We start from the raw sequence: 18,487 nt of genomic DNA on the forward strand, positions 1-18,487 counted from the left end.
TTGGAAATATAATGCAAATGTGGAAAACCAAAACTCAACCCCCTCCACCCCCTACTTTTGTTATCCATAAAGTTTCTTGATAATTTTTCATACTTTATATGGAGAAAGGGAGGGAACTATCAGAAAAAAGTGCCAAGCCATTATGACTATATTGTCCTTAGAAAGCGTTAGGATAAGATTCGGGATGGGGAGAAGGAATGGTGCCAGGTTGGATGGATGGATTGGATGACCAGTCCAGCAATGAGGAGGCCTGGTCGACGACCGGGCCGCTGGGTCGCTAACCCGAAAACACCTCAAGGTAACCTTAAGGTAAGGTAACCTAATCACTTGGATGGTAGGGGATTTCTCTTTCATGTATTACTCCTACAATACTGGCTTTTAATTGTGAATATTGTTGCTGTGTTTTGCATTCATAATTTTGAGGTGAATTATAGTTCACCTCAACCACTCTTTACTCGCACTTTAGCTGTTTTCCTGCCATTAATGTTTATCTAGAATATCCTATGTACATAAGGATAGGAGAATAATAGGAACTGCAGAACGCCTATTGGCCCATACAAGGCAGCTCCAATTATATAAACCCAAATTTAGGTGACCTAAATTTGCTGATGAATAGGACTTCAATATTACAGTACAGTATTTGATTTGCATTTTTTTCCACTTTCAGTGCTGGGAGCAAGGTATTCCTCTTCTCGAGGAACTGGCAAATCAATATCGCACACACTTATTTGATTATCAGAAACTAAGTGAGGTGTTAAAAAGGCAAGCAACATTCTACGAGAAGATCTTAAGTGGTAAACGTTATGATAACGAGTATTTTCGAGTTGGGTTTTATGGCCTTGGGCTTCCATTGTTTGTCAGGGTAAGTGCCTTAGAAGTTTGCAATAAGTAAATGTATGGGATCGGAGAGGAATTGAACTTGGTGTACAGTATGAATAATGTAAAGTATAGTTTAATCTAAGTATACTTGGATGTTTTGTAAAATGAATCAAAGCATTATTTTCTTTGCTTCTGCATGTTTTATAAATTACTCTGTACCTACAATAGCTTAATATATGTTTTGGTGTGTAAACATTAATCAATACAGTATACAATATTAACAAAAATTATGTTTGCTTTGCAGTTGAACTGGATTTCCCAATTTGTACTGTATTTGCATTTCAGTATTTTTTTTTTTAATTTGGTGCCATTAATCTTACCAAATGATAGTGTGTATATATTTGTTTAAACACACACATACGCACACAGTATAAACAGAGTGGTAGACGGTTGGAACAAGTTAGGTGAGAAGGGGTGGAGGCCAAAACCATCAGTAATATCAAAGTGTTATATGCCTGAGTGCTGGGAAGACGGGACACCACGAGCGTAGCTCTCATCCTGTAACACACTTAAGTAATTATACACATACACAAGGATTTTTCTAGTGTATAAATATAAAATATATATATAATAAAATCTTAATTTTGTTCATTACTTAGCTTTTAGGAGACCACATTTATATTTGTAAACTGCTTGACCCAACTCATTAAATTTAAGGAGTCATCTTCCGTGTTCTTTAGAGGGCTAGTTTGATCTTGAGTGCCATCATTGGGACCTTTGGTTTCTGGTGTCCCTACATTTTGTTTGGGCCTCTATTTGGCCTTGTCAATTGGCTGATTGTGGCTAATTCTTGTGCGAGTTCTGGTGGTGGCTGGGCTTTTAGTTTCTGTTGGGGCCTACCACTTCCAAATGAAATTTTTCCACAGGAGGTTACATATGGTTTTGGAAGCAAGATGACTTCCCTTCCTTTCTTTAAGGCTCACACCTGAGATTCAGCAGAGACTTGGATTGCATGATTGCTCTTGCATGTGTGCTTTGGGCTCCATGAGTATTTTTTTGGCCTTCTCTTGGTTTTCTGTGACACTGCACAATTGCCCAGATTTCATCTGTCTGCTACAGCTCTTGGTTTGGGTGCCTTTGCTGCTTGCTATGGCTTGGGCTCTCCAGTTAGTTGTAGTGGACCTGGCTCTATGCTGCAAGGTCCCTTGATGTGTGTGCTGGTTACCAAAATGTTTTCCTACTTTTCATTATGGTTTGGCCTTCTAGTTTCCTGGGAACTACTCAGTGTTGTTGGGTGCAGTTCTGTATCCCTGCACGGGTCCTTTGGTTACACGGTTTTTTCTTGGATTTCACCATCAATTTGGCCTGGAATCCTCAGCAGTGTTAACCTTTATTAAATTATGTTTGTGTGTATTAATACAAGTCCATTTGAGTGGAACTGGATTAGGTAACCATAGCAACAGATCATACCAACAAATTACAGTACATTATATTTATACTTTTCCATCTGAACATCTGTTCTATTTGAGTCTGTTTGAGTGGCATCACTCTATTGAAATCGCTAGAATAGTGATATTCAGTATAGAATATATTTTACATTTTCAGAATAAAGTATTCATCTACCGAGGCTTGGAATATGAACAGATTGGGGCTTTCACACAGAGAATTCAGACAGAGTTTCCACAGGCAAAGATGCTGTCTCACAATACTCCTCCAGATGACACAATACGCTCATCTGATGGTCAATACATTCAGGTAAAATATGTAATAAGTAAGTAAATCACACAGTTGGTAATATATAAATTTCAAGTACACATGTATAAGCATTGGTGAGTTTAATAAACACTATATACATTCATTGCAAGTAAGATGCATAAGTTTTTAATGGGTATTACAGTTAATGATACTGCACTTTGGTAAGAAACACTATTGTGCTTGTGTTTGTGTATTTGCAGTGTTTTCCAATGGTATACACCCATATTGTATTATAAATACATAGGCTTACTATCCAAGGTATAGACAGCCAATTCTTTTTTGGTTATTCGTCTTTTGTTTTCAGTAATTGATTTATAGACCAAGTTAGGCATATTGTTTAAACTTTATGCAAGTATTTATTTCAATTGGGCAAAGCATTATGTAGCAAAGTAAGACATTAAGATCCGAACAGCAAAGGTTATATCCTTGCATCAAATACCTAAGGCTATAATGGCTACTAAATCATGTTTGTTGACAATAATTCCTGCTAGGCTAATTTTAAGCACCATACTAAATTTTTGTACATAAAATCATTTATTTCTAGATTTGTGCTGTGAAAACTTTATCTGAACCCAATCCAATGTTTGACGGTGTAGAGGTGGACGAACGAATCTTAAAATACTACTCGAACAACCACGTCCGGCGCTTCGTGTATGATAGACCTACATACCGAGGCCCTGCTGATAAAGATAATGAATTTAAGGTAAGAGTTCTAGTATTTGTAGACTTTGGAAATAAAATATTACAATATTGTTTTAAGTATTCATTTATTAACCCTTAAACTGCGCAATACATATATAGCTGGGGTGAGTAACTGTCGTGAAACTGTGCACCACAGCTATGTATGGTTGGGAGCACCATGTAAGATTTAAAAGTCCCATGGCTACACAGAGTTCTCATCGACTTCCTCAGGGCTCTTGTAAACAGATGCCATTTAAAAAAAAAATTGTGGGCAATATTCCAGGGTGTGAGAGCCTCAGTACTGAGAGAGTAACCAAGGCTGGCACACACACACAGTATCAACTAACAGCACTGCTGTTCAGCTTGTGACTGAACAGCAGTGTTGTTAGTTGTTCTGTGCAACTACAGAAGGTTGACTGGTTGCAAGTTGATCTTTGATCCTCACGCATTCTTTATGCATTTCCTCATGCATTCTGCAAGGGAAATGCATGGAGCCAGTCTTGTCCGGGTTCCTGGTATGTATGCCTTTAAAGTTTGAGGAGCCTGATAATGGGATGGTGGCCTTGCGATTCCAGTGCCATAAGATCCAGTGAACTATTGAATAAGCCAAGAAAGTGGGCTTTAGGAGATCTGGAACACATCGCTATTTTTATCATATAACTTGAATTTGGATGCTTCAAAAATTCACATGTTCTGAGATTTTCAAGAGTGCTATACCTTGTGGATAGCAAAAGTTGACTGTGTTTTATGGATCATTGAAACGAGGTGACATGGAATTAATTTCTGCATACAACTGGAAGCTCTGTGTTAATTTTAAGTTCACTTTACTTACAAATTTTATTTAATGTTTTGCATTATTGTATATGTCTGTATATAACTAGTATGAATTTCATAGAAAAGTATTTAGTTATAAATATAATATACTGTATTCTCTTTTATCCAGCAAAGCCTTTTGTGCATTTTGATCATACATAATATAAAGTACTTTTATTCTAAACTTACATTTCTAGTTATTCTAATGCAAAATAATTAATGCTCTTTTTAATTTTTACATAGAACTTGTGGATTGAAAGAATTACATACACAACAGAATTTGAACTGCCTGGAATTCTTAAGTGGTTTGAAGTAGTTGATCAGAAACTAGATCAACTATGCCCTCCCCAATATGCCTGTGAAACAGTTGAGAGAAATAACAAGCAAATCCGGCAGATTACCCTTCACTACAGAGCAAACCCTCAGGTACCGTAGATACTTATTTTGATTTAAGTAATATAAGTTTGAATGTGTGTGTGTGTGCAATTACCTAATTGTAGTTACAGGATGAACACTACGCTTGTGGTGTCCCGTCTTCCCAGCACTCTGTTACAATGCTTTGAAATTACTGATGGTTTTGACCTCCACAATCTTCTCAATTAACTTGTTCCAACCGTCTATCATTCCGTTTGTAAAAGTGAATTTTCTTATACTGTACAGTATTTCTTAGGCAGCTTTATTTAATTAGCTTAAATCTATGATCTCTTGTTCTTGAAGTTCCAGGTCTCAGGAGTTCTTCCTTATGAATTTTGTTGATTCCTATTATTATTTTGTGTTTGTGTGTATGTATCATTGTCTTTTTGAAACTCCTTTTGTAAGTTTTTAACAAAAAATTAATTAGTGTAAATGTTATTACTTTTATATTTCTGTAAAGATGTACCTTACAGATTTAAATTTACACTATACAGTACTGTAATACATTTAACTAATTTAGTAGTAATTTTGCAAAATAATGATTTTCATTAATTCTCTTGTTTCAAACTTGTGCAGGATAATATCCAGCCCTTTACAATGAGACTACAAGGTACAATAGATGCAGCTGTTAATGGAGGAGTTGCAAAATATCAAGATGCATTTTTTGGTCCAGATTATCTTGTCGTGTATCCTGAAAATGCTGACCATGTTAACCGGCTCAAGGTTCTCCTCTCAGATCAAGTAAGTTAGTGTATTAAGCAATAAAATCAATAGATTAAGTACAGTATTCAGCAGTGGAATAGTGTAGTATTTACTGGTATATTACCTGAATTAAGGTCATCTGTTACATTCTCTACTGCTTGCATGGTTCCTGCATGATGCCATAGTTCAATATATTGGTCAAAATACATTCAACTTTTGAATTTGCGTTACTTTTAGAAACATACTGCTTTAATTTCTTTGGCTCCTTAAGGCCATTACCTTATATTTTTATAAGTTTTAATGAGCAAATTCAGATAACATAAGAAAGTGCAGAGATTTGTAACTTCATTACTACTGTCATTGTGGTGACTCATTTTCTCAGGTTTTAGTCTTGTATTTCCCATAGCCAAACAGGATTCTTCCAAGAGGCATGTGATCCTCAAAATAATGGATGATCACTATTTGCAATTTATCATGTAGTCTTGTAATTATCTAAGTGTAATTACCAAATTACCATCGGTGTAATTACTGTCTTCTTAGTACTCTTTGTCATGCAATGCTTTGAAACTACTGACAGTTTTGGCATCCACTACCTTCTCACTTAACGTGTTCCAACTGTCTACCACTCTGCAAAATAAATTGTGCCAAACTTGGCTTCTTTCTCTGAACCTTGCATATCCCTCACCATCCAAGGTTTAGGTACTATCTGGAGTTCATGGTCAGCAACACCTCTTACCACTTTTGAGCTTTTTCCCTATGGCCTTTCCCAATTAGGCACCAGTTAACTTACAGGACATTGTTCCATCTAACAATTGTGGTCCTTTAGGAACTGCCGCCGCTTGTGGATCAGTACTTATGTATTTGGAAGATGGGCTGATTTGGGTTCCCGGTCACTGTCTTTGTGATGCATTATGATTTTTGGATTGTTTCTGCATTCTGGTGAGAGCCAAAATCCCAGCTCCTATTTAAATATCTTCTGTGCTTGTAGCTAATTTGGTACTCGAGGGGAAAGTCTCCATCTCCCTGCTTAAGATGGCATGTCTCAGTTTAGTTAGCTTTGAGAAAGTGTCTGCTTTTGCATCAAGTTTTTAGGTGACTCATTAGGAGTCTCAACATAGTTTCAATTATTTATCCTTAAGGTTGGGTTTGACTATAATTATTCTTTATAGCAGATTTCCTCTTCAGGATGTTTAGGGCTTGGTCCCTTGGAGGCTTCCATCTTCATAGCTTGAATTGTTCATCAGTGCATATGATGTGGGTTGGAACTTTAATTTGGGGTCACTTTTCTCTGACATTGGTGCATTCCCAGTCTGGGGGATTATGGTGGTGTGCATCGCTTTGAAATGCATCTCCCTCTGCTTTGAGGCACTCTTGTTTGTTTGCACTCAGTGCTTCAGTGGTTCACTGCTTAAATTGCAGATACTTAGTTAAATTTGTCTATTGTGGCACTTTCCATAGTATCTCTACTAGCATTTCTAACTTTAATCGTCACATCAATTCACATTGACAGGGTTCTGAATATCCTTGCAGATGGTCAATCACATTTACGTACTATAGAGAGGACGAGGCCTCATTTTTGCCAGATTTGCAAGACTTGAAGGATGTCCCAAATGAATTTTATGGCAACTTGGGATTGCAAGCTGTTGTTTAATGTATATAGTTGTGTTTATGGGTCAAGATACTTTTGTATTGGACATGCTTTGTCTCAACTAAAATCAATGAGATGTGATTTGTATGTTTCTTCAAGTCCAAATCTTGTTACATGTGAAGGTAAAATTTAAGAATTTTATTGGCCACATGATTCTGTTAACTCCCATGTCAACAATCCAGCAATTGTATGCTCATTGTTCTTGACCATCTTTTTCCGGGCTCGTTCTGGTTTATGAACTCTTCCAGGCTCTCTACCACTCATGTGTAGAGTTTCTTGGCCTGGTATGTTGCTGCCTGTCTCTGAGTCAAGGCGCAGAGGTCCTTTTCCACAATCTTTAGGATTCCTCCAGTTGCCATTATGAGGTGGTGTGGCATTCATTCCAGTTGCTTTTGACTCTCAACCATTCTTTGTCCATGGCATTTCCTTGAGGTATCTTTCCAGCTTAGCTTTCTGGAAAAGACACCATTGCATATTATAGAGCGGCTTTGGTGGAACCTCTCTTCCTGGGTTTTGGTTGGTAAATCTAATTTCTGCCATTTCTTAAGCTGGGGCATGCCTTCCATCTGACCCTTCATCCTTATAATGATATTTTGGAAACTGCCTGGTTGCTAGATTTCTTGTCTCCTTATTTCAGTGTCACCATCCTTTTTCGGATATGACCTTAAAACTTGTGGTTCTGTTGGCATTGGTATGTTGATTGTAGTAACTATGATAATGCCTTTGTTTGCTTACATCCTGATCCCTCATTCCTGGAAAAGATTGATAAGATTTCCTTCGAGTGAGGCCATATTCTTGTACAGGTCTGGTTTGTCTGCCTATCTGTTTATCATATCACATACCCTGTGGCTGCTCTCTGCCGATATCTTTTGTGTCTTGGTATTTGCCTTCTGCTTTACTTTTCATAGACCCATGGATCATGCACTTTTGGTCCAAGGCTCGTCTGTTTTAACTTTATGTTCAAGCTCAACCATCTTGGAATGTATCCCAGGGTTCATGATCTGCATAAATTTGCTACTGTCCAGGTATTCTTTTCAACTTCAACAATGCAGATATTTAGTACTTACGGTATTGGAAGACAAACTATATCATGTATCATTGCCAATTTCCATCTTCCTGTATACCTCATCTTTGTCATCATTATGTGGTGTTTGGTTCTTTCTCCTCTCACTAATCTCATCATTGGCAAAAGTTTGTACTCTATCTACTTAGAGGCTCCGGCTCTCTTTGTTGCTTCTGGCACCTTCCAAACCTTCCTGTCACAAGTAAGCTCGTCCTTAACTTTTATTGTTTAAATTTCCTTTTGTTTTGTGTGTGTGGGTCTTGTGACACTTGCATAAGAGTGCGTCCTTAATTTGTGAGGCCTTCCTTGTGCCTTTCTTCTTGGAGTGAGTGGGATTAGTGAGACAAGTTAGCCAGCTGATTCTGCTTACATTACTTAGGGACAGCAGCAGCCAGGTGGGCAAATAGTGTTTGATTAGAAGTAGAAGAGCTACACTGATACATAAAATACATAAAATCAAACACTGAGTCTGTTTGATTTAATGAATTTTCTTGAAAAAGGTTTTTGAGTCTAGAGGAATGTAGCTTCTGAGGGTCATTCAGAATTCTCCTCTGTCACATTTCCTCTTGTTAAGGTCTGATGGTTTCATTCAGAAATGATTCATAATGTATTGGGAGATGGAAAATAAAGCTGCTATGGCCCAGCTGAAGTTTATAATGTTCCTGTATTTACATACAATACTAGACTCAAATTTTGCATGACCTGATGACTTGAGTTCAAAATATGCCCCAACTGTCTTTTTTTCTGGTTTAATTAAAATGAGTTTAGCCTGTTAAATTCTGTTTTAGATTGAAGGGACTTATGAGAACTGGTCTTATTGTTTCTATTATATTAGCCTGCCTAGAAAGATTAAATGAAATTTAAACTTCAGTCTTGTGTATCCTGTTCTATGGCCAAGAGAAATTTAAGGCAGATTTTTGTGTTTTCTCTCAGAAAATTAAGTTTTCGACAATAAAATAAATGCTAGTTTACTTAAAGCTTATCAGTACATTTGTCAGTGAATTAAACTCCTCTTTCTATCATGCTTAAGTAATTTAAAGATATCTTCTATATTGACATTTACTGATGACACATTGGTGCTTCAAAAGAGAAGTCTCTTGTTTTTCAACATTTAGTTATAAGTATATTTGATTTTTTTTTCCAGACAATGATTCTAGAGAGTGCCTTAGATCTCCATGGCAAAATTGCTCCATCTGCAAACCAGCCACTTCACAGAAGGCTTGTTGACGTAGGTTTAATACATATTTATATATAAATTAAAAATATATGCTTGTACTCTACCATTCTTGAGTAACATAATAATTTATATACTGGTCATATGTATATAATTGCTATTTGCTGTTAGTTGAAAGCACAAGACTCTTTAAGCATGATAATAAGTAATATTTTTTAAAGCCATATATATAGTTTTGTTAATTTGTCAGGTGTTTGAAGGCCTTCGAAACAAGGTGCGTAAGATGTGTTCAACTCCCCAGTCCCAAAGGTCAACTTCTTCTCTACAGTCCACACCGCCACCTCCCCCAACTCATAGACGTGCGGATTCTGACCCTGCCACAGAGTTCAGGAGAACAGGCTCAATTGTTAAGTAAGGAAAAATATAATTATGTTGTAAACATTTTGTTTCTAGATATTCCATGTTATGGTACCATATGTATGGTATTGTTATACATGATTTTCTTTATTATTTCTTGAAAGAAGACATATTTTTATTTCTTCTTCTTCAATTTTACTTAAATTTAAATTCTTGGATTTCTGTGCCGTATTTTGAATGCCTCTGTGTATTTACTTGAAACATCTAGCACTTAGGGCTGATGAAAAAAAGGAGGGTTTCTGACAGTAGTTTTGGTTTGAATTGCTATTTTGGGAAATTTAATACTAGAACAGCTTTTCCAGTTTTTTTCCCAAAATATATGTAACCAATAACCCTTTGACTGCTGAAAGTGGTTGCACTTTTCCCATAAAAAAAAAAGTTCTTCACTTATAAACGAAAGTTTTGGCAAAAGCCTTGACAAAATAGTTTCTATGTCTGTAACATTTGTCCAGATGCAGTATCTGGCTTTCAGAACAGGAATTTTGACGGTGTATGTACAACCACTCCTCAGTGAGAGAAGTAAACATTGCCTCATGTGATACATTTTAATTCATCAGAAGTATCTTGCTTCAGTTCAAGACTTGTTGATCATTATGAGTGTTATAATAATTAATGTTGGCCATTTCCTCAGAGTGATTTCGTGTCCTCTGCTCTCTGGGTCTCTGGTCTTCTGTAACTAATTAAAGACTCTGAAGGGCCTGGTGTGATTCAGTTCAGAGCAGGTAGAAACTGATAGCCATCTTGGAAGATCTCCCAGAAACACAAATCAACCAGAAAACAGCAATTCTAAAGAATACTGAACAAATCCACAAGGGTCGTGATGAGGGTTCGAACCTATGTCTGAGAGAATCTCAGACGTGCCTTAATCGACTGTGCCATGACACGGTCAAAAGAATTGCAACCGGGAGTTCATCTGCCCACATCTGTGTAAAACCCTGGTTTGTGTCTCAGAGAGACTGTAGGATCCGTGTGAGGGCAGATGAACTCCCGGTTGCAGTTCTTTTGACTGTCATGGCAAAGTCAATTAATGCGCATCTGGATCCTCTCAGACGTACAATAGGTTCGAACCCTCATTACGGCCCTTGTGGATTTGGGAATTTAATGCATCATGTTATTGTGATTTCTGTGTGTCCTAAAGAATACTATATTTGTTGTAATAACCTTTTTTGTCTGTTTTCAGTTCACCTCTGCCACCACTTCCCTCAGATAAGGGTGCAGGTAGCACAAGTTCTTCATCCACATCTGGTCATTCATCACAGCGATCTTCACAAGCTTCTTCCCTTTATGCCCATTTTCATTCTGCATCTCATGATGATGAGTTGTATGCCAAACCTCAGGTATGTCACTGTAAAGAATCATATAAACCTCTGGTAAAATGGAAATATCAACCTATATTACTGCTTATGAAAGGTCTTCCTATGGATAGTTTCTATGGATACCATGTGAATGACTATGATTCTTCGAATGAAAATTGGAGTGTTGCTATCCTTTTGTTGACATTTTGGATTTTTATTGTCTCTGTTTATATTTCAAATAGTTAGTGCATATCAGACCGATTAATGTAGTTTTTTTATTAAACTAAACAAGTAATTAATACTGACACTAGATTATACTTTGTCAAGTTTTAACTAAAATGCATACAAATATCACTGTTTTGCAATAAACAATTACATTTTGCACTTTAAATGTGGGAATTGGAGGTAAATGAGATTGCCTTAATTTCTTGTGTTGCATAACATTAGTATTTATATCTATATTGAATGACACAAGTCTTGTTTATTTACTACTAACTACATTTTCCATGTATACTAGGAATGGGATGTGGGTATAGGAAGTCAACGAGATTCTCGACCACGCTCAGCCTACATATCCGATAGCCGAGGCTCATCTCCGAAGTCTCTCTCAAAATCTCTCAACAGTGACTACATGATTGTTCCTCCTCCAAAAGCCTGGTTAGTTCGAGTCAATTTACTGATAATGCTGGAACATGACCTCAGTTATAGGCAGCAGACTGATTAGTCTCAATCACATATGAACATTTGAAAACTAGAAACTATCACAGCCTTTCCCTATAGACATGATGTAATGAATGGTCTTTCAAAGTAAGGTAATTTCTGCATACGTAGTACCTCTAGAACTTTGAAAAGTGATTTTGTAGTTTATTTTATTGTCCACAATATTTTTCTGTTGAATCATTGGTATTAATGACAATAAATAAGAAAAATGGAAATTATGATCTTTAATATTATTGGTTGGAGGATAGAAAAATTACAGTGCTGCTTAGGTCACATTTACTTATTTAAGATATTACCTGGTTATACATCCTCACACAATTTGATGCCTATTTGGTCACTATTAGTTTAATAGTGACCAAATGGTTTGATGACAAAACAACACATCAGAAACTATACATGACTTAACAATGACATGACTTGATAATGGTCTAGGATGGACCAAAATGATGTTGTTTCTTCATTTTCTGATGTGGGGTTTGGTCATCATATCTTCAGCCACATTATTGTGACTCAGTGTCTGCACCGACACCCTTATATGAAGCTATGTTATATACAGACGATGAGTCACAATAACTTTTCTGAAGATATGGTGACCAAACCACACATCAGAAGATGGAGAAATGACAATGTTTTGGTCTGTCCTGGACCATTATATGACAGAGTGCTGGAACGATGGGTCACCACAAATGTAGCTCTCATCCGGTAACTACATTTAGGCAATACATACACATACACATTTAGACATATACACACAGACAGCATATATTTTATAAAGAAATTCTGAATTGCAGCGACGAGAGTCAACGATGGCGGCATTCTCGGCCACCAAGCCCTCGCACAGCAAGAAGCTCTGGGACTCACGACTCACTAAATACCTCTTGGAGTGATTCTCATGGTTCGGAAGAGTCACTACCTCCTCTGCCTCCTAGAGGTGCGCATGTGCTACAGAATACACAAATTTTAGTGTATTTTGTAGTTCTATCATAGAAGTTATTATACTCTTGAATTATGAAACTATCATGGATTTCCAACTTATGTTATAATTGATCTGTATTATATAATTTGCAAAGTATGTTATACCTTTAGAATTTAGATAACAAAAATATTCTTCTTAAAAAAGGAGAATACTGCCTTAGGGCATTTTTATCATTTGTTTAATATGATTAGCTCCTTTTTGTGTTGCAGTTGGTGAGAGACAAACTAGATCTGTAAGTCTTGGTGGGGAGGACGATGCTCCTCCACCTGTGCTGCCCAAAAGGATGGGCAAGAAGGTACGTGCAGCAAGTTTCAATGTCGGAGACAACATAGGTGTTTTATCTGAATAGTTTATTATATAATTCAAATATAGTTGGTGATTGTTGTACATGTTGAATGGCAAAAACATTTCATCTTTTATAGGCAAAAGTTTTGCTGTTGCACATATGAGTACTTAAGTACTGTACTGTAATGTATGTAAAATATATTACACCTATATTATACATGTGATATTCTCCCGTGGCTGATCTATGAATTTTATGTAATATGATTGTTTTTATTTTTAAGTGAGATTTTGTTCCCTTTGTTACATTATGAGTTTTTTAAAGTTTAATATTCAATATACAGACTGCAGTACAGTACCTTACTTCAAAAGTTAAGATAAGTGCATTTTTATTATGTATAAACCCCAGTTGGGTGGTGATGTAGACTGTTGGAATCTCTTGTGCTTGGCATTATCACAATTTACTATAAGTACATGTGAGGCAGATTTTATATATTTTTAGTTATGAAATTTAAATTAGTTATAACTACTCTTTGCCTATGTATTAGCGTAACTTGTGCACATCCTTAACACCTCTCTATGGTGAACATTATAAACTATTTGGTAGCTTTTAATGGCTGCTTGTTTTTCAGTACATTGAATTCAGTTTCAGTATAGTTTCAATTCAGTACTAATAAGATAATAAGATCAAAATAACAGCCAGAAAAATAAAGTTCAAGTAAAAATATTGGTATGTTGAGCTCATTGTCGTCTCTCCATCTTCTGATGTGTGGTTTGGTTATCGTATCTTCAGCCACGTTATTGTGACTCACCAGCATATTGATGTGTTTTTTATTTTTGAAGTTATTGATACTTTATCCTTTTGCCTAGAGACTGTGAAACAACTTAAGTGTATGTATGTACAGTATATCATATTATGTTTCCATGCCATGAGATATCACATGTATGCTATAGTAGATTCAGTGTTGTAAATATTCTTTCCTACAAATGTAAACATCTGTATAAAGGTCATCGTTTACATGGTTTTGTACAGTGTGCGTCGCCTGCCATGTTTGGGTGTGATCAGCTCGTTGGTGATGGTGTGGATGGATGCAGCAGTAGCGGCGGTGGCCTCAGTAACGGCTTTCCTGCCTCCACCCCTGGCACCCCTCCGTTGCTCTCCCCACGCAACCACCGCACCCCACCACCACCACCTATACCTCCCAAATCAATTTCTACCCCACTTACACCGCTATCGCCACCCATCAGCTTTTCACTTAATACTTCTGCTGACGATTTAACCCCAACTACACCAACTAGTATGTATATTGGAAGTCTAGATGAATCACAACACAGTCTTCTTGAGAACTACTCTGTACCGCCTCGTCTTCAACCATATCCTCCACCTTCTCCATAAAATCATCATTATCTTAACTATTTTAGTACAGTAAATCATTACATTTGTTTTTCTCACTTTTTATCAGTTTGACTTATTTTTCTATTATAATTACCCAAAATTTATTAGTCATATTCCAAAGATTCTTCTATAACCCTATGTTCATGGATAGAGAAGTTGGTGTTTTCAACCTTCTTAATCTTTCTTATATTAAGACATACTTTCTTGACTAACTTTATTCTGTTATGGCTCATCTTCTCTCAAATTTGACCTTGAAAAGAAAGTCAGTATTGATGAACTCTATTAGCATTTTCACATAATATCAGATACAGTAATATTAATTATATTTTTAATATATGGTTGAATATATATATATTTTGTTGAATGGTAACAAGCTTGCTTCCTATTCTGACATTTATTGTCTGCTTCTTGACCTTACAAAGAATCATCATCAGTCAGATGAAGTTCAATTTTGTTTTGTATGTTCTTAAGTTCTTGTATATTTGTTTTAATTTTTTATATTTTAATAGTTTCCCAGTCATTTGAGAATTTAGCTATCAGTAGGTATATATATTTATTAAACAATATACCTTATTCTCTCACTCTACTGTTCAGCATATTTAGGAAATTATCATGCCATACAATTGTTCTAAATATTGTTTATGTTCTCCAAATTACTTCACTTATGAAAACTTTATTCTTGGAGTCTTACTGTATCTCGGCCCATTTGCCTATTTTCAAAATACTGTAATCTAATTTTTTTTAAGTCATGGTTTGGGCTTTACAACATGAAATTGTCTTCTAACTTAATTCATCTGTCAACTCATGCTACACACACACACACACACACACACACACACACACACACACACACACACACACACACACACACACACGCACACGCACACGCACACACGCGCTCACACACTCACTCTCACTCTCTCACTCTCTCTCTCTCTCTCTCACTCTCTCTCACTCTCTTACTCTCTCTCTCTCGCTCTCTCACTCACACTCACACATCTACTTATTACCTACTTCATTCTTCTACTGGGCAAAACAAAAAATACTGTACTTTCAAATATCATATAAAGATATATCATTATGCTTAAACTAGCTTCTATTGTTTTCATTTACTCTGACTCCTCCCCCTAGTTTTTATGGCATCCTGTTTTCAGCAGTGAGAAAAATTAAAGTCTGTACCATCATTGAGAAATTTGAATTGAAAACAATTTGCACAAGTATTATATGAACATTTCTTGTTTAGCATGATTGAAAACTTTGTACAGTATTGCCAAATCCACAGTTTGTTCCTTAGACATTATCCATATAAAACTCTAGGGGATAAAAGTACCATCTAAATAGCTACATGGTATTATATATTTATTTATTTATTTATTTATTTTCATTCATTAATTCATTCATTGTGGAAACATTGCAGCTTAAGTAAAACAGCTTGTGGTCTGTTAAGTTGACATTTATTGCTCCAATTAGAAAGCAAGGCAAATGCCATGGTTGCCAGTTCTCAAATTAGTAATTTATTTTTATTCACAAAAGTTGATGTAGTGTAGGAGGAGGGGGAGCAAATATAGCAGCCACACAGTCCTTGCACTGACTACCGTACATGAACATTTGTCAAGAAAGTATCTCCCGTACTTTGCCACTAATGCTCTCCCTCTCTGCTCTATCATTCTTTCTGGTATTTACTTACATTTTTGTATTATTATTTTTTTTAATATCATTGTACACACTTGAAATTCTAACTTCCTCCTGTAATCTCTTGTATTTTCTCCCATGTTGAACACACACATTCCCTGTCTACCATGTCTATTCCCTCTAATATCTTGTATGTTTTGATTATATCTCTTGTTCTTTTCACTTCTAGTGTTTTTAAATATATTTCCCTTAACCTGTTTTAATAGCTGGCCTTCATTGTTTCTAGCTCCAGTCTTTAAGTAAATTTGGGGGCCTTTAAAAGGTTCTTGTTCCACAAAGTGAGGATTCCATGCTGATGCTGAACGTTCTAGGACTGGTCTAATGCAGGCTGTGGTTAGTTTTGAATGATTCCCCGTTTAAGCTTTTTATTGCCACCCATTTATATATCCCAGTTTCATTTAAGTTGCAGATAATGCCGTATAATATTTGTGTACCTTCGGCATCAGGTCTGGTATTATGCTCACATCCAATTCCTTTGATCCTGATTTCTGTAACTGATTCATCCTTCTACTGTAGTGTCTTTCTGGTAATTTTGTTCTCATTGCCCAGTCATCTTTCTTCTTTGCTCATTCTCATTATGTAGATTTCAAGTTATTGAAAATTAAATTTAGATTTTTCATATATGGGAAAAAAGTCACCATAGGTGTTTTGTTTTTAAGAAACTTGCATCTGTTCCACTTCTAAAAACTACTATAGTCTTCTTAAAAATATAAAATTCTTTGACTTCGTTTTGACAAACTTTTTCTCTCCTTTATAGTATTTATATATTTTCTTTTTGTGAACAAAATCCTCACATAAACTACCGTACTGTGAGATCATTTCTCATTTGAAAATATCTTCTAGTTGTCGATCTCTTCCTCTCTCTATCCTATAACAAATAGTTTATATTCCTATTAACACCTTATTTTCACTAATTTCTTAACCTCTTGGGTGTCTCATCTTTGCACATTATATTAAAGTTAGTTGTTATCATTTGCCATATTTTTACATATTTTAATTACCCCCCACCCCAGTTTTGTCAAACTTTCATTTCATACTAGTCACATTTCTCCACTTGTGTTAATACTGTATAATGATCTAAAGCTTCAATAATTCATTTCATGATATGTAATTTCCTCTTACTTGCTCAGTCCATATATTGGCTTAAAGTTGCAGCAAAGTTTTTAATCGAATCTTGACTTTACAAATAATGAAACAAACTTTAATTTTATCTTCATTATATATTAATCACTTTGAAATATCTTTTGTTTTAACTGTCATTTTTAGAACAGACTTATTTGTTTTAATAAAGATGCAGTACAGTACCATCTATCAGCATCATGCTTTTCAGTTCTAAATTGAATAGTTTCAAGAATGTGGAAGATGTTTGTATTGTGAAGATTCAGCAATATATGCTTAGTAGACTGCTGTGTGTGATAAGTCCTGATTTCATTCGGAATATGAACAAGAGCATATCAACCCTTAATTAAGCATTGCACGGTTAAGGATTGTTACGGAAATATGTTAAAATTCAGTACAGTAGTATATTAATATATGAATCTCTCAGAAGTACAATTTAGTATTACAACTTGTGGCTTGGATTCAACTATTGCTGCTGCAGTTTTTGAAGCTTAACTTGTATACTAATGCTTCAAGAAAATCTGATGTGTGATTGATGCTTCAATCAGGTTATCCCTTCCAATTAGACAATAATATCTCTGAGAATTGAAGCCATCTTGAGCAAAATTTACATGATTGGTGCAAGTCTTAAATACATATCAGTATGACAGTTAACTTAGTTTTAATTGCTAGCTTCTTTGTAACCAGTTGATATTTATCCTTATAGCTAAATATATGAAATACCTCCACAACTTTTCAGTTGGAGATGGAAATTATGGAGGCACTACCCAAATCTTAGTGGAATTTATAAATAAATAAAATTTACACACACACACACACACACACACACACACACACACACACACACACACACACACACACACACACACACACACACAAAGAAATAATCACAAAAAAACACATGATTCAGTTATGTGTAAGTATTCACTAGGAAAATTAAACTAAAATTTCAAACATTTTCTTGTTTCACACATTATTAAGGCAATACAGCTGTAATTTTCTTGATAATTTGGGGAAACACAAAAACATTCTGAGTTTTTTTTTTAATTTTTCTAGTGGATACTACACACTTGTATATGTGGATACTGGATACTACTACCCACATATATATTATATATGTAGAGGGTGGATACTACTACCCACACACACGTGTGTGTGTGTGTGTGTGTATATATATAATATACACATATTTTATGCAGAAATTTTACCCTATTTACATAATGCATGTACAGTAATTATATATCCATACTAATTCCATTACTACAGGTAATATTTTAGAAATTCATTGTCTTGTTCAACTAATTTGTGAGATGATTATGTTAATGCTTAGATTTGGAAGATGTTCACCCAGATTACCACACCCGACTTTAAAGATAAATAACTGGAGTCTAGTCACTGCCGAAGACAAACTTAGGCCGAGTGTATGACTAGTTTAGTTCTGTATTAGACGGAATTGCTAGTTATGGGAATAATAATAATTTAATTTCAAATGCTACTATGATAAATGAAATGTGTACACAA

The 18,487-nt window shown here is 35.6% G+C and overlaps 1 protein-coding gene across 6 annotated transcripts in view; it reads left to right on the forward strand.

Moving 5' to 3' along the window:
- spg (dedicator of cytokinesis spg) overlaps nucleotides 1-15,066 on the forward strand; it is an 84,925-nt gene extending 69,859 nt beyond the window's left edge. For 4 of the 6 annotated variants that reach the window (XM_069302975.1, XM_045750436.2, XM_069302977.1 and 1 more), the window contains 12 exons: nucleotides 668-862; nucleotides 2,425-2,574; nucleotides 3,119-3,277; nucleotides 4,312-4,494; nucleotides 5,059-5,223; nucleotides 9,040-9,123; nucleotides 9,320-9,480; nucleotides 10,667-10,823; nucleotides 11,299-11,438; nucleotides 12,293-12,432; nucleotides 12,687-12,772; nucleotides 13,793-14,304. In XM_069302975.1, coding sequence (XP_069159076.1) covers nucleotides 668-862; nucleotides 2,425-2,574; nucleotides 3,119-3,277; nucleotides 4,312-4,494; nucleotides 5,059-5,223; nucleotides 9,040-9,123; nucleotides 9,320-9,480; nucleotides 10,667-10,823; nucleotides 11,299-11,438; nucleotides 12,293-12,432; nucleotides 12,687-12,772; nucleotides 13,793-14,155 — 1,983 coding nt within the window. In that variant the 3' untranslated portion in view covers nucleotides 14,156-14,304. Of the gene's footprint in view, nucleotides 1-667; nucleotides 863-2,424; nucleotides 2,575-3,118; nucleotides 3,278-4,311; nucleotides 4,495-5,058; nucleotides 5,224-9,039; nucleotides 9,124-9,319; nucleotides 9,481-10,666; nucleotides 10,824-11,298; nucleotides 11,439-12,292; nucleotides 12,433-12,686; nucleotides 12,773-13,792 lie in introns of all 6 variants that reach the window. The other 2 variants (XM_069302976.1, XM_069302978.1) reach the window with 1 other exon arrangement.
- The last annotated feature ends 3,421 nt before the right edge of the window (nucleotides 15,067-18,487 follow it).

This window comes from Procambarus clarkii, chromosome 49 (genome assembly GCF_040958095.1).
Source record: "Procambarus clarkii isolate CNS0578487 chromosome 49, FALCON_Pclarkii_2.0, whole genome shotgun sequence".
Classification (NCBI taxonomy): domain Eukaryota; kingdom Metazoa; phylum Arthropoda; class Malacostraca; order Decapoda; family Cambaridae; genus Procambarus; species Procambarus clarkii.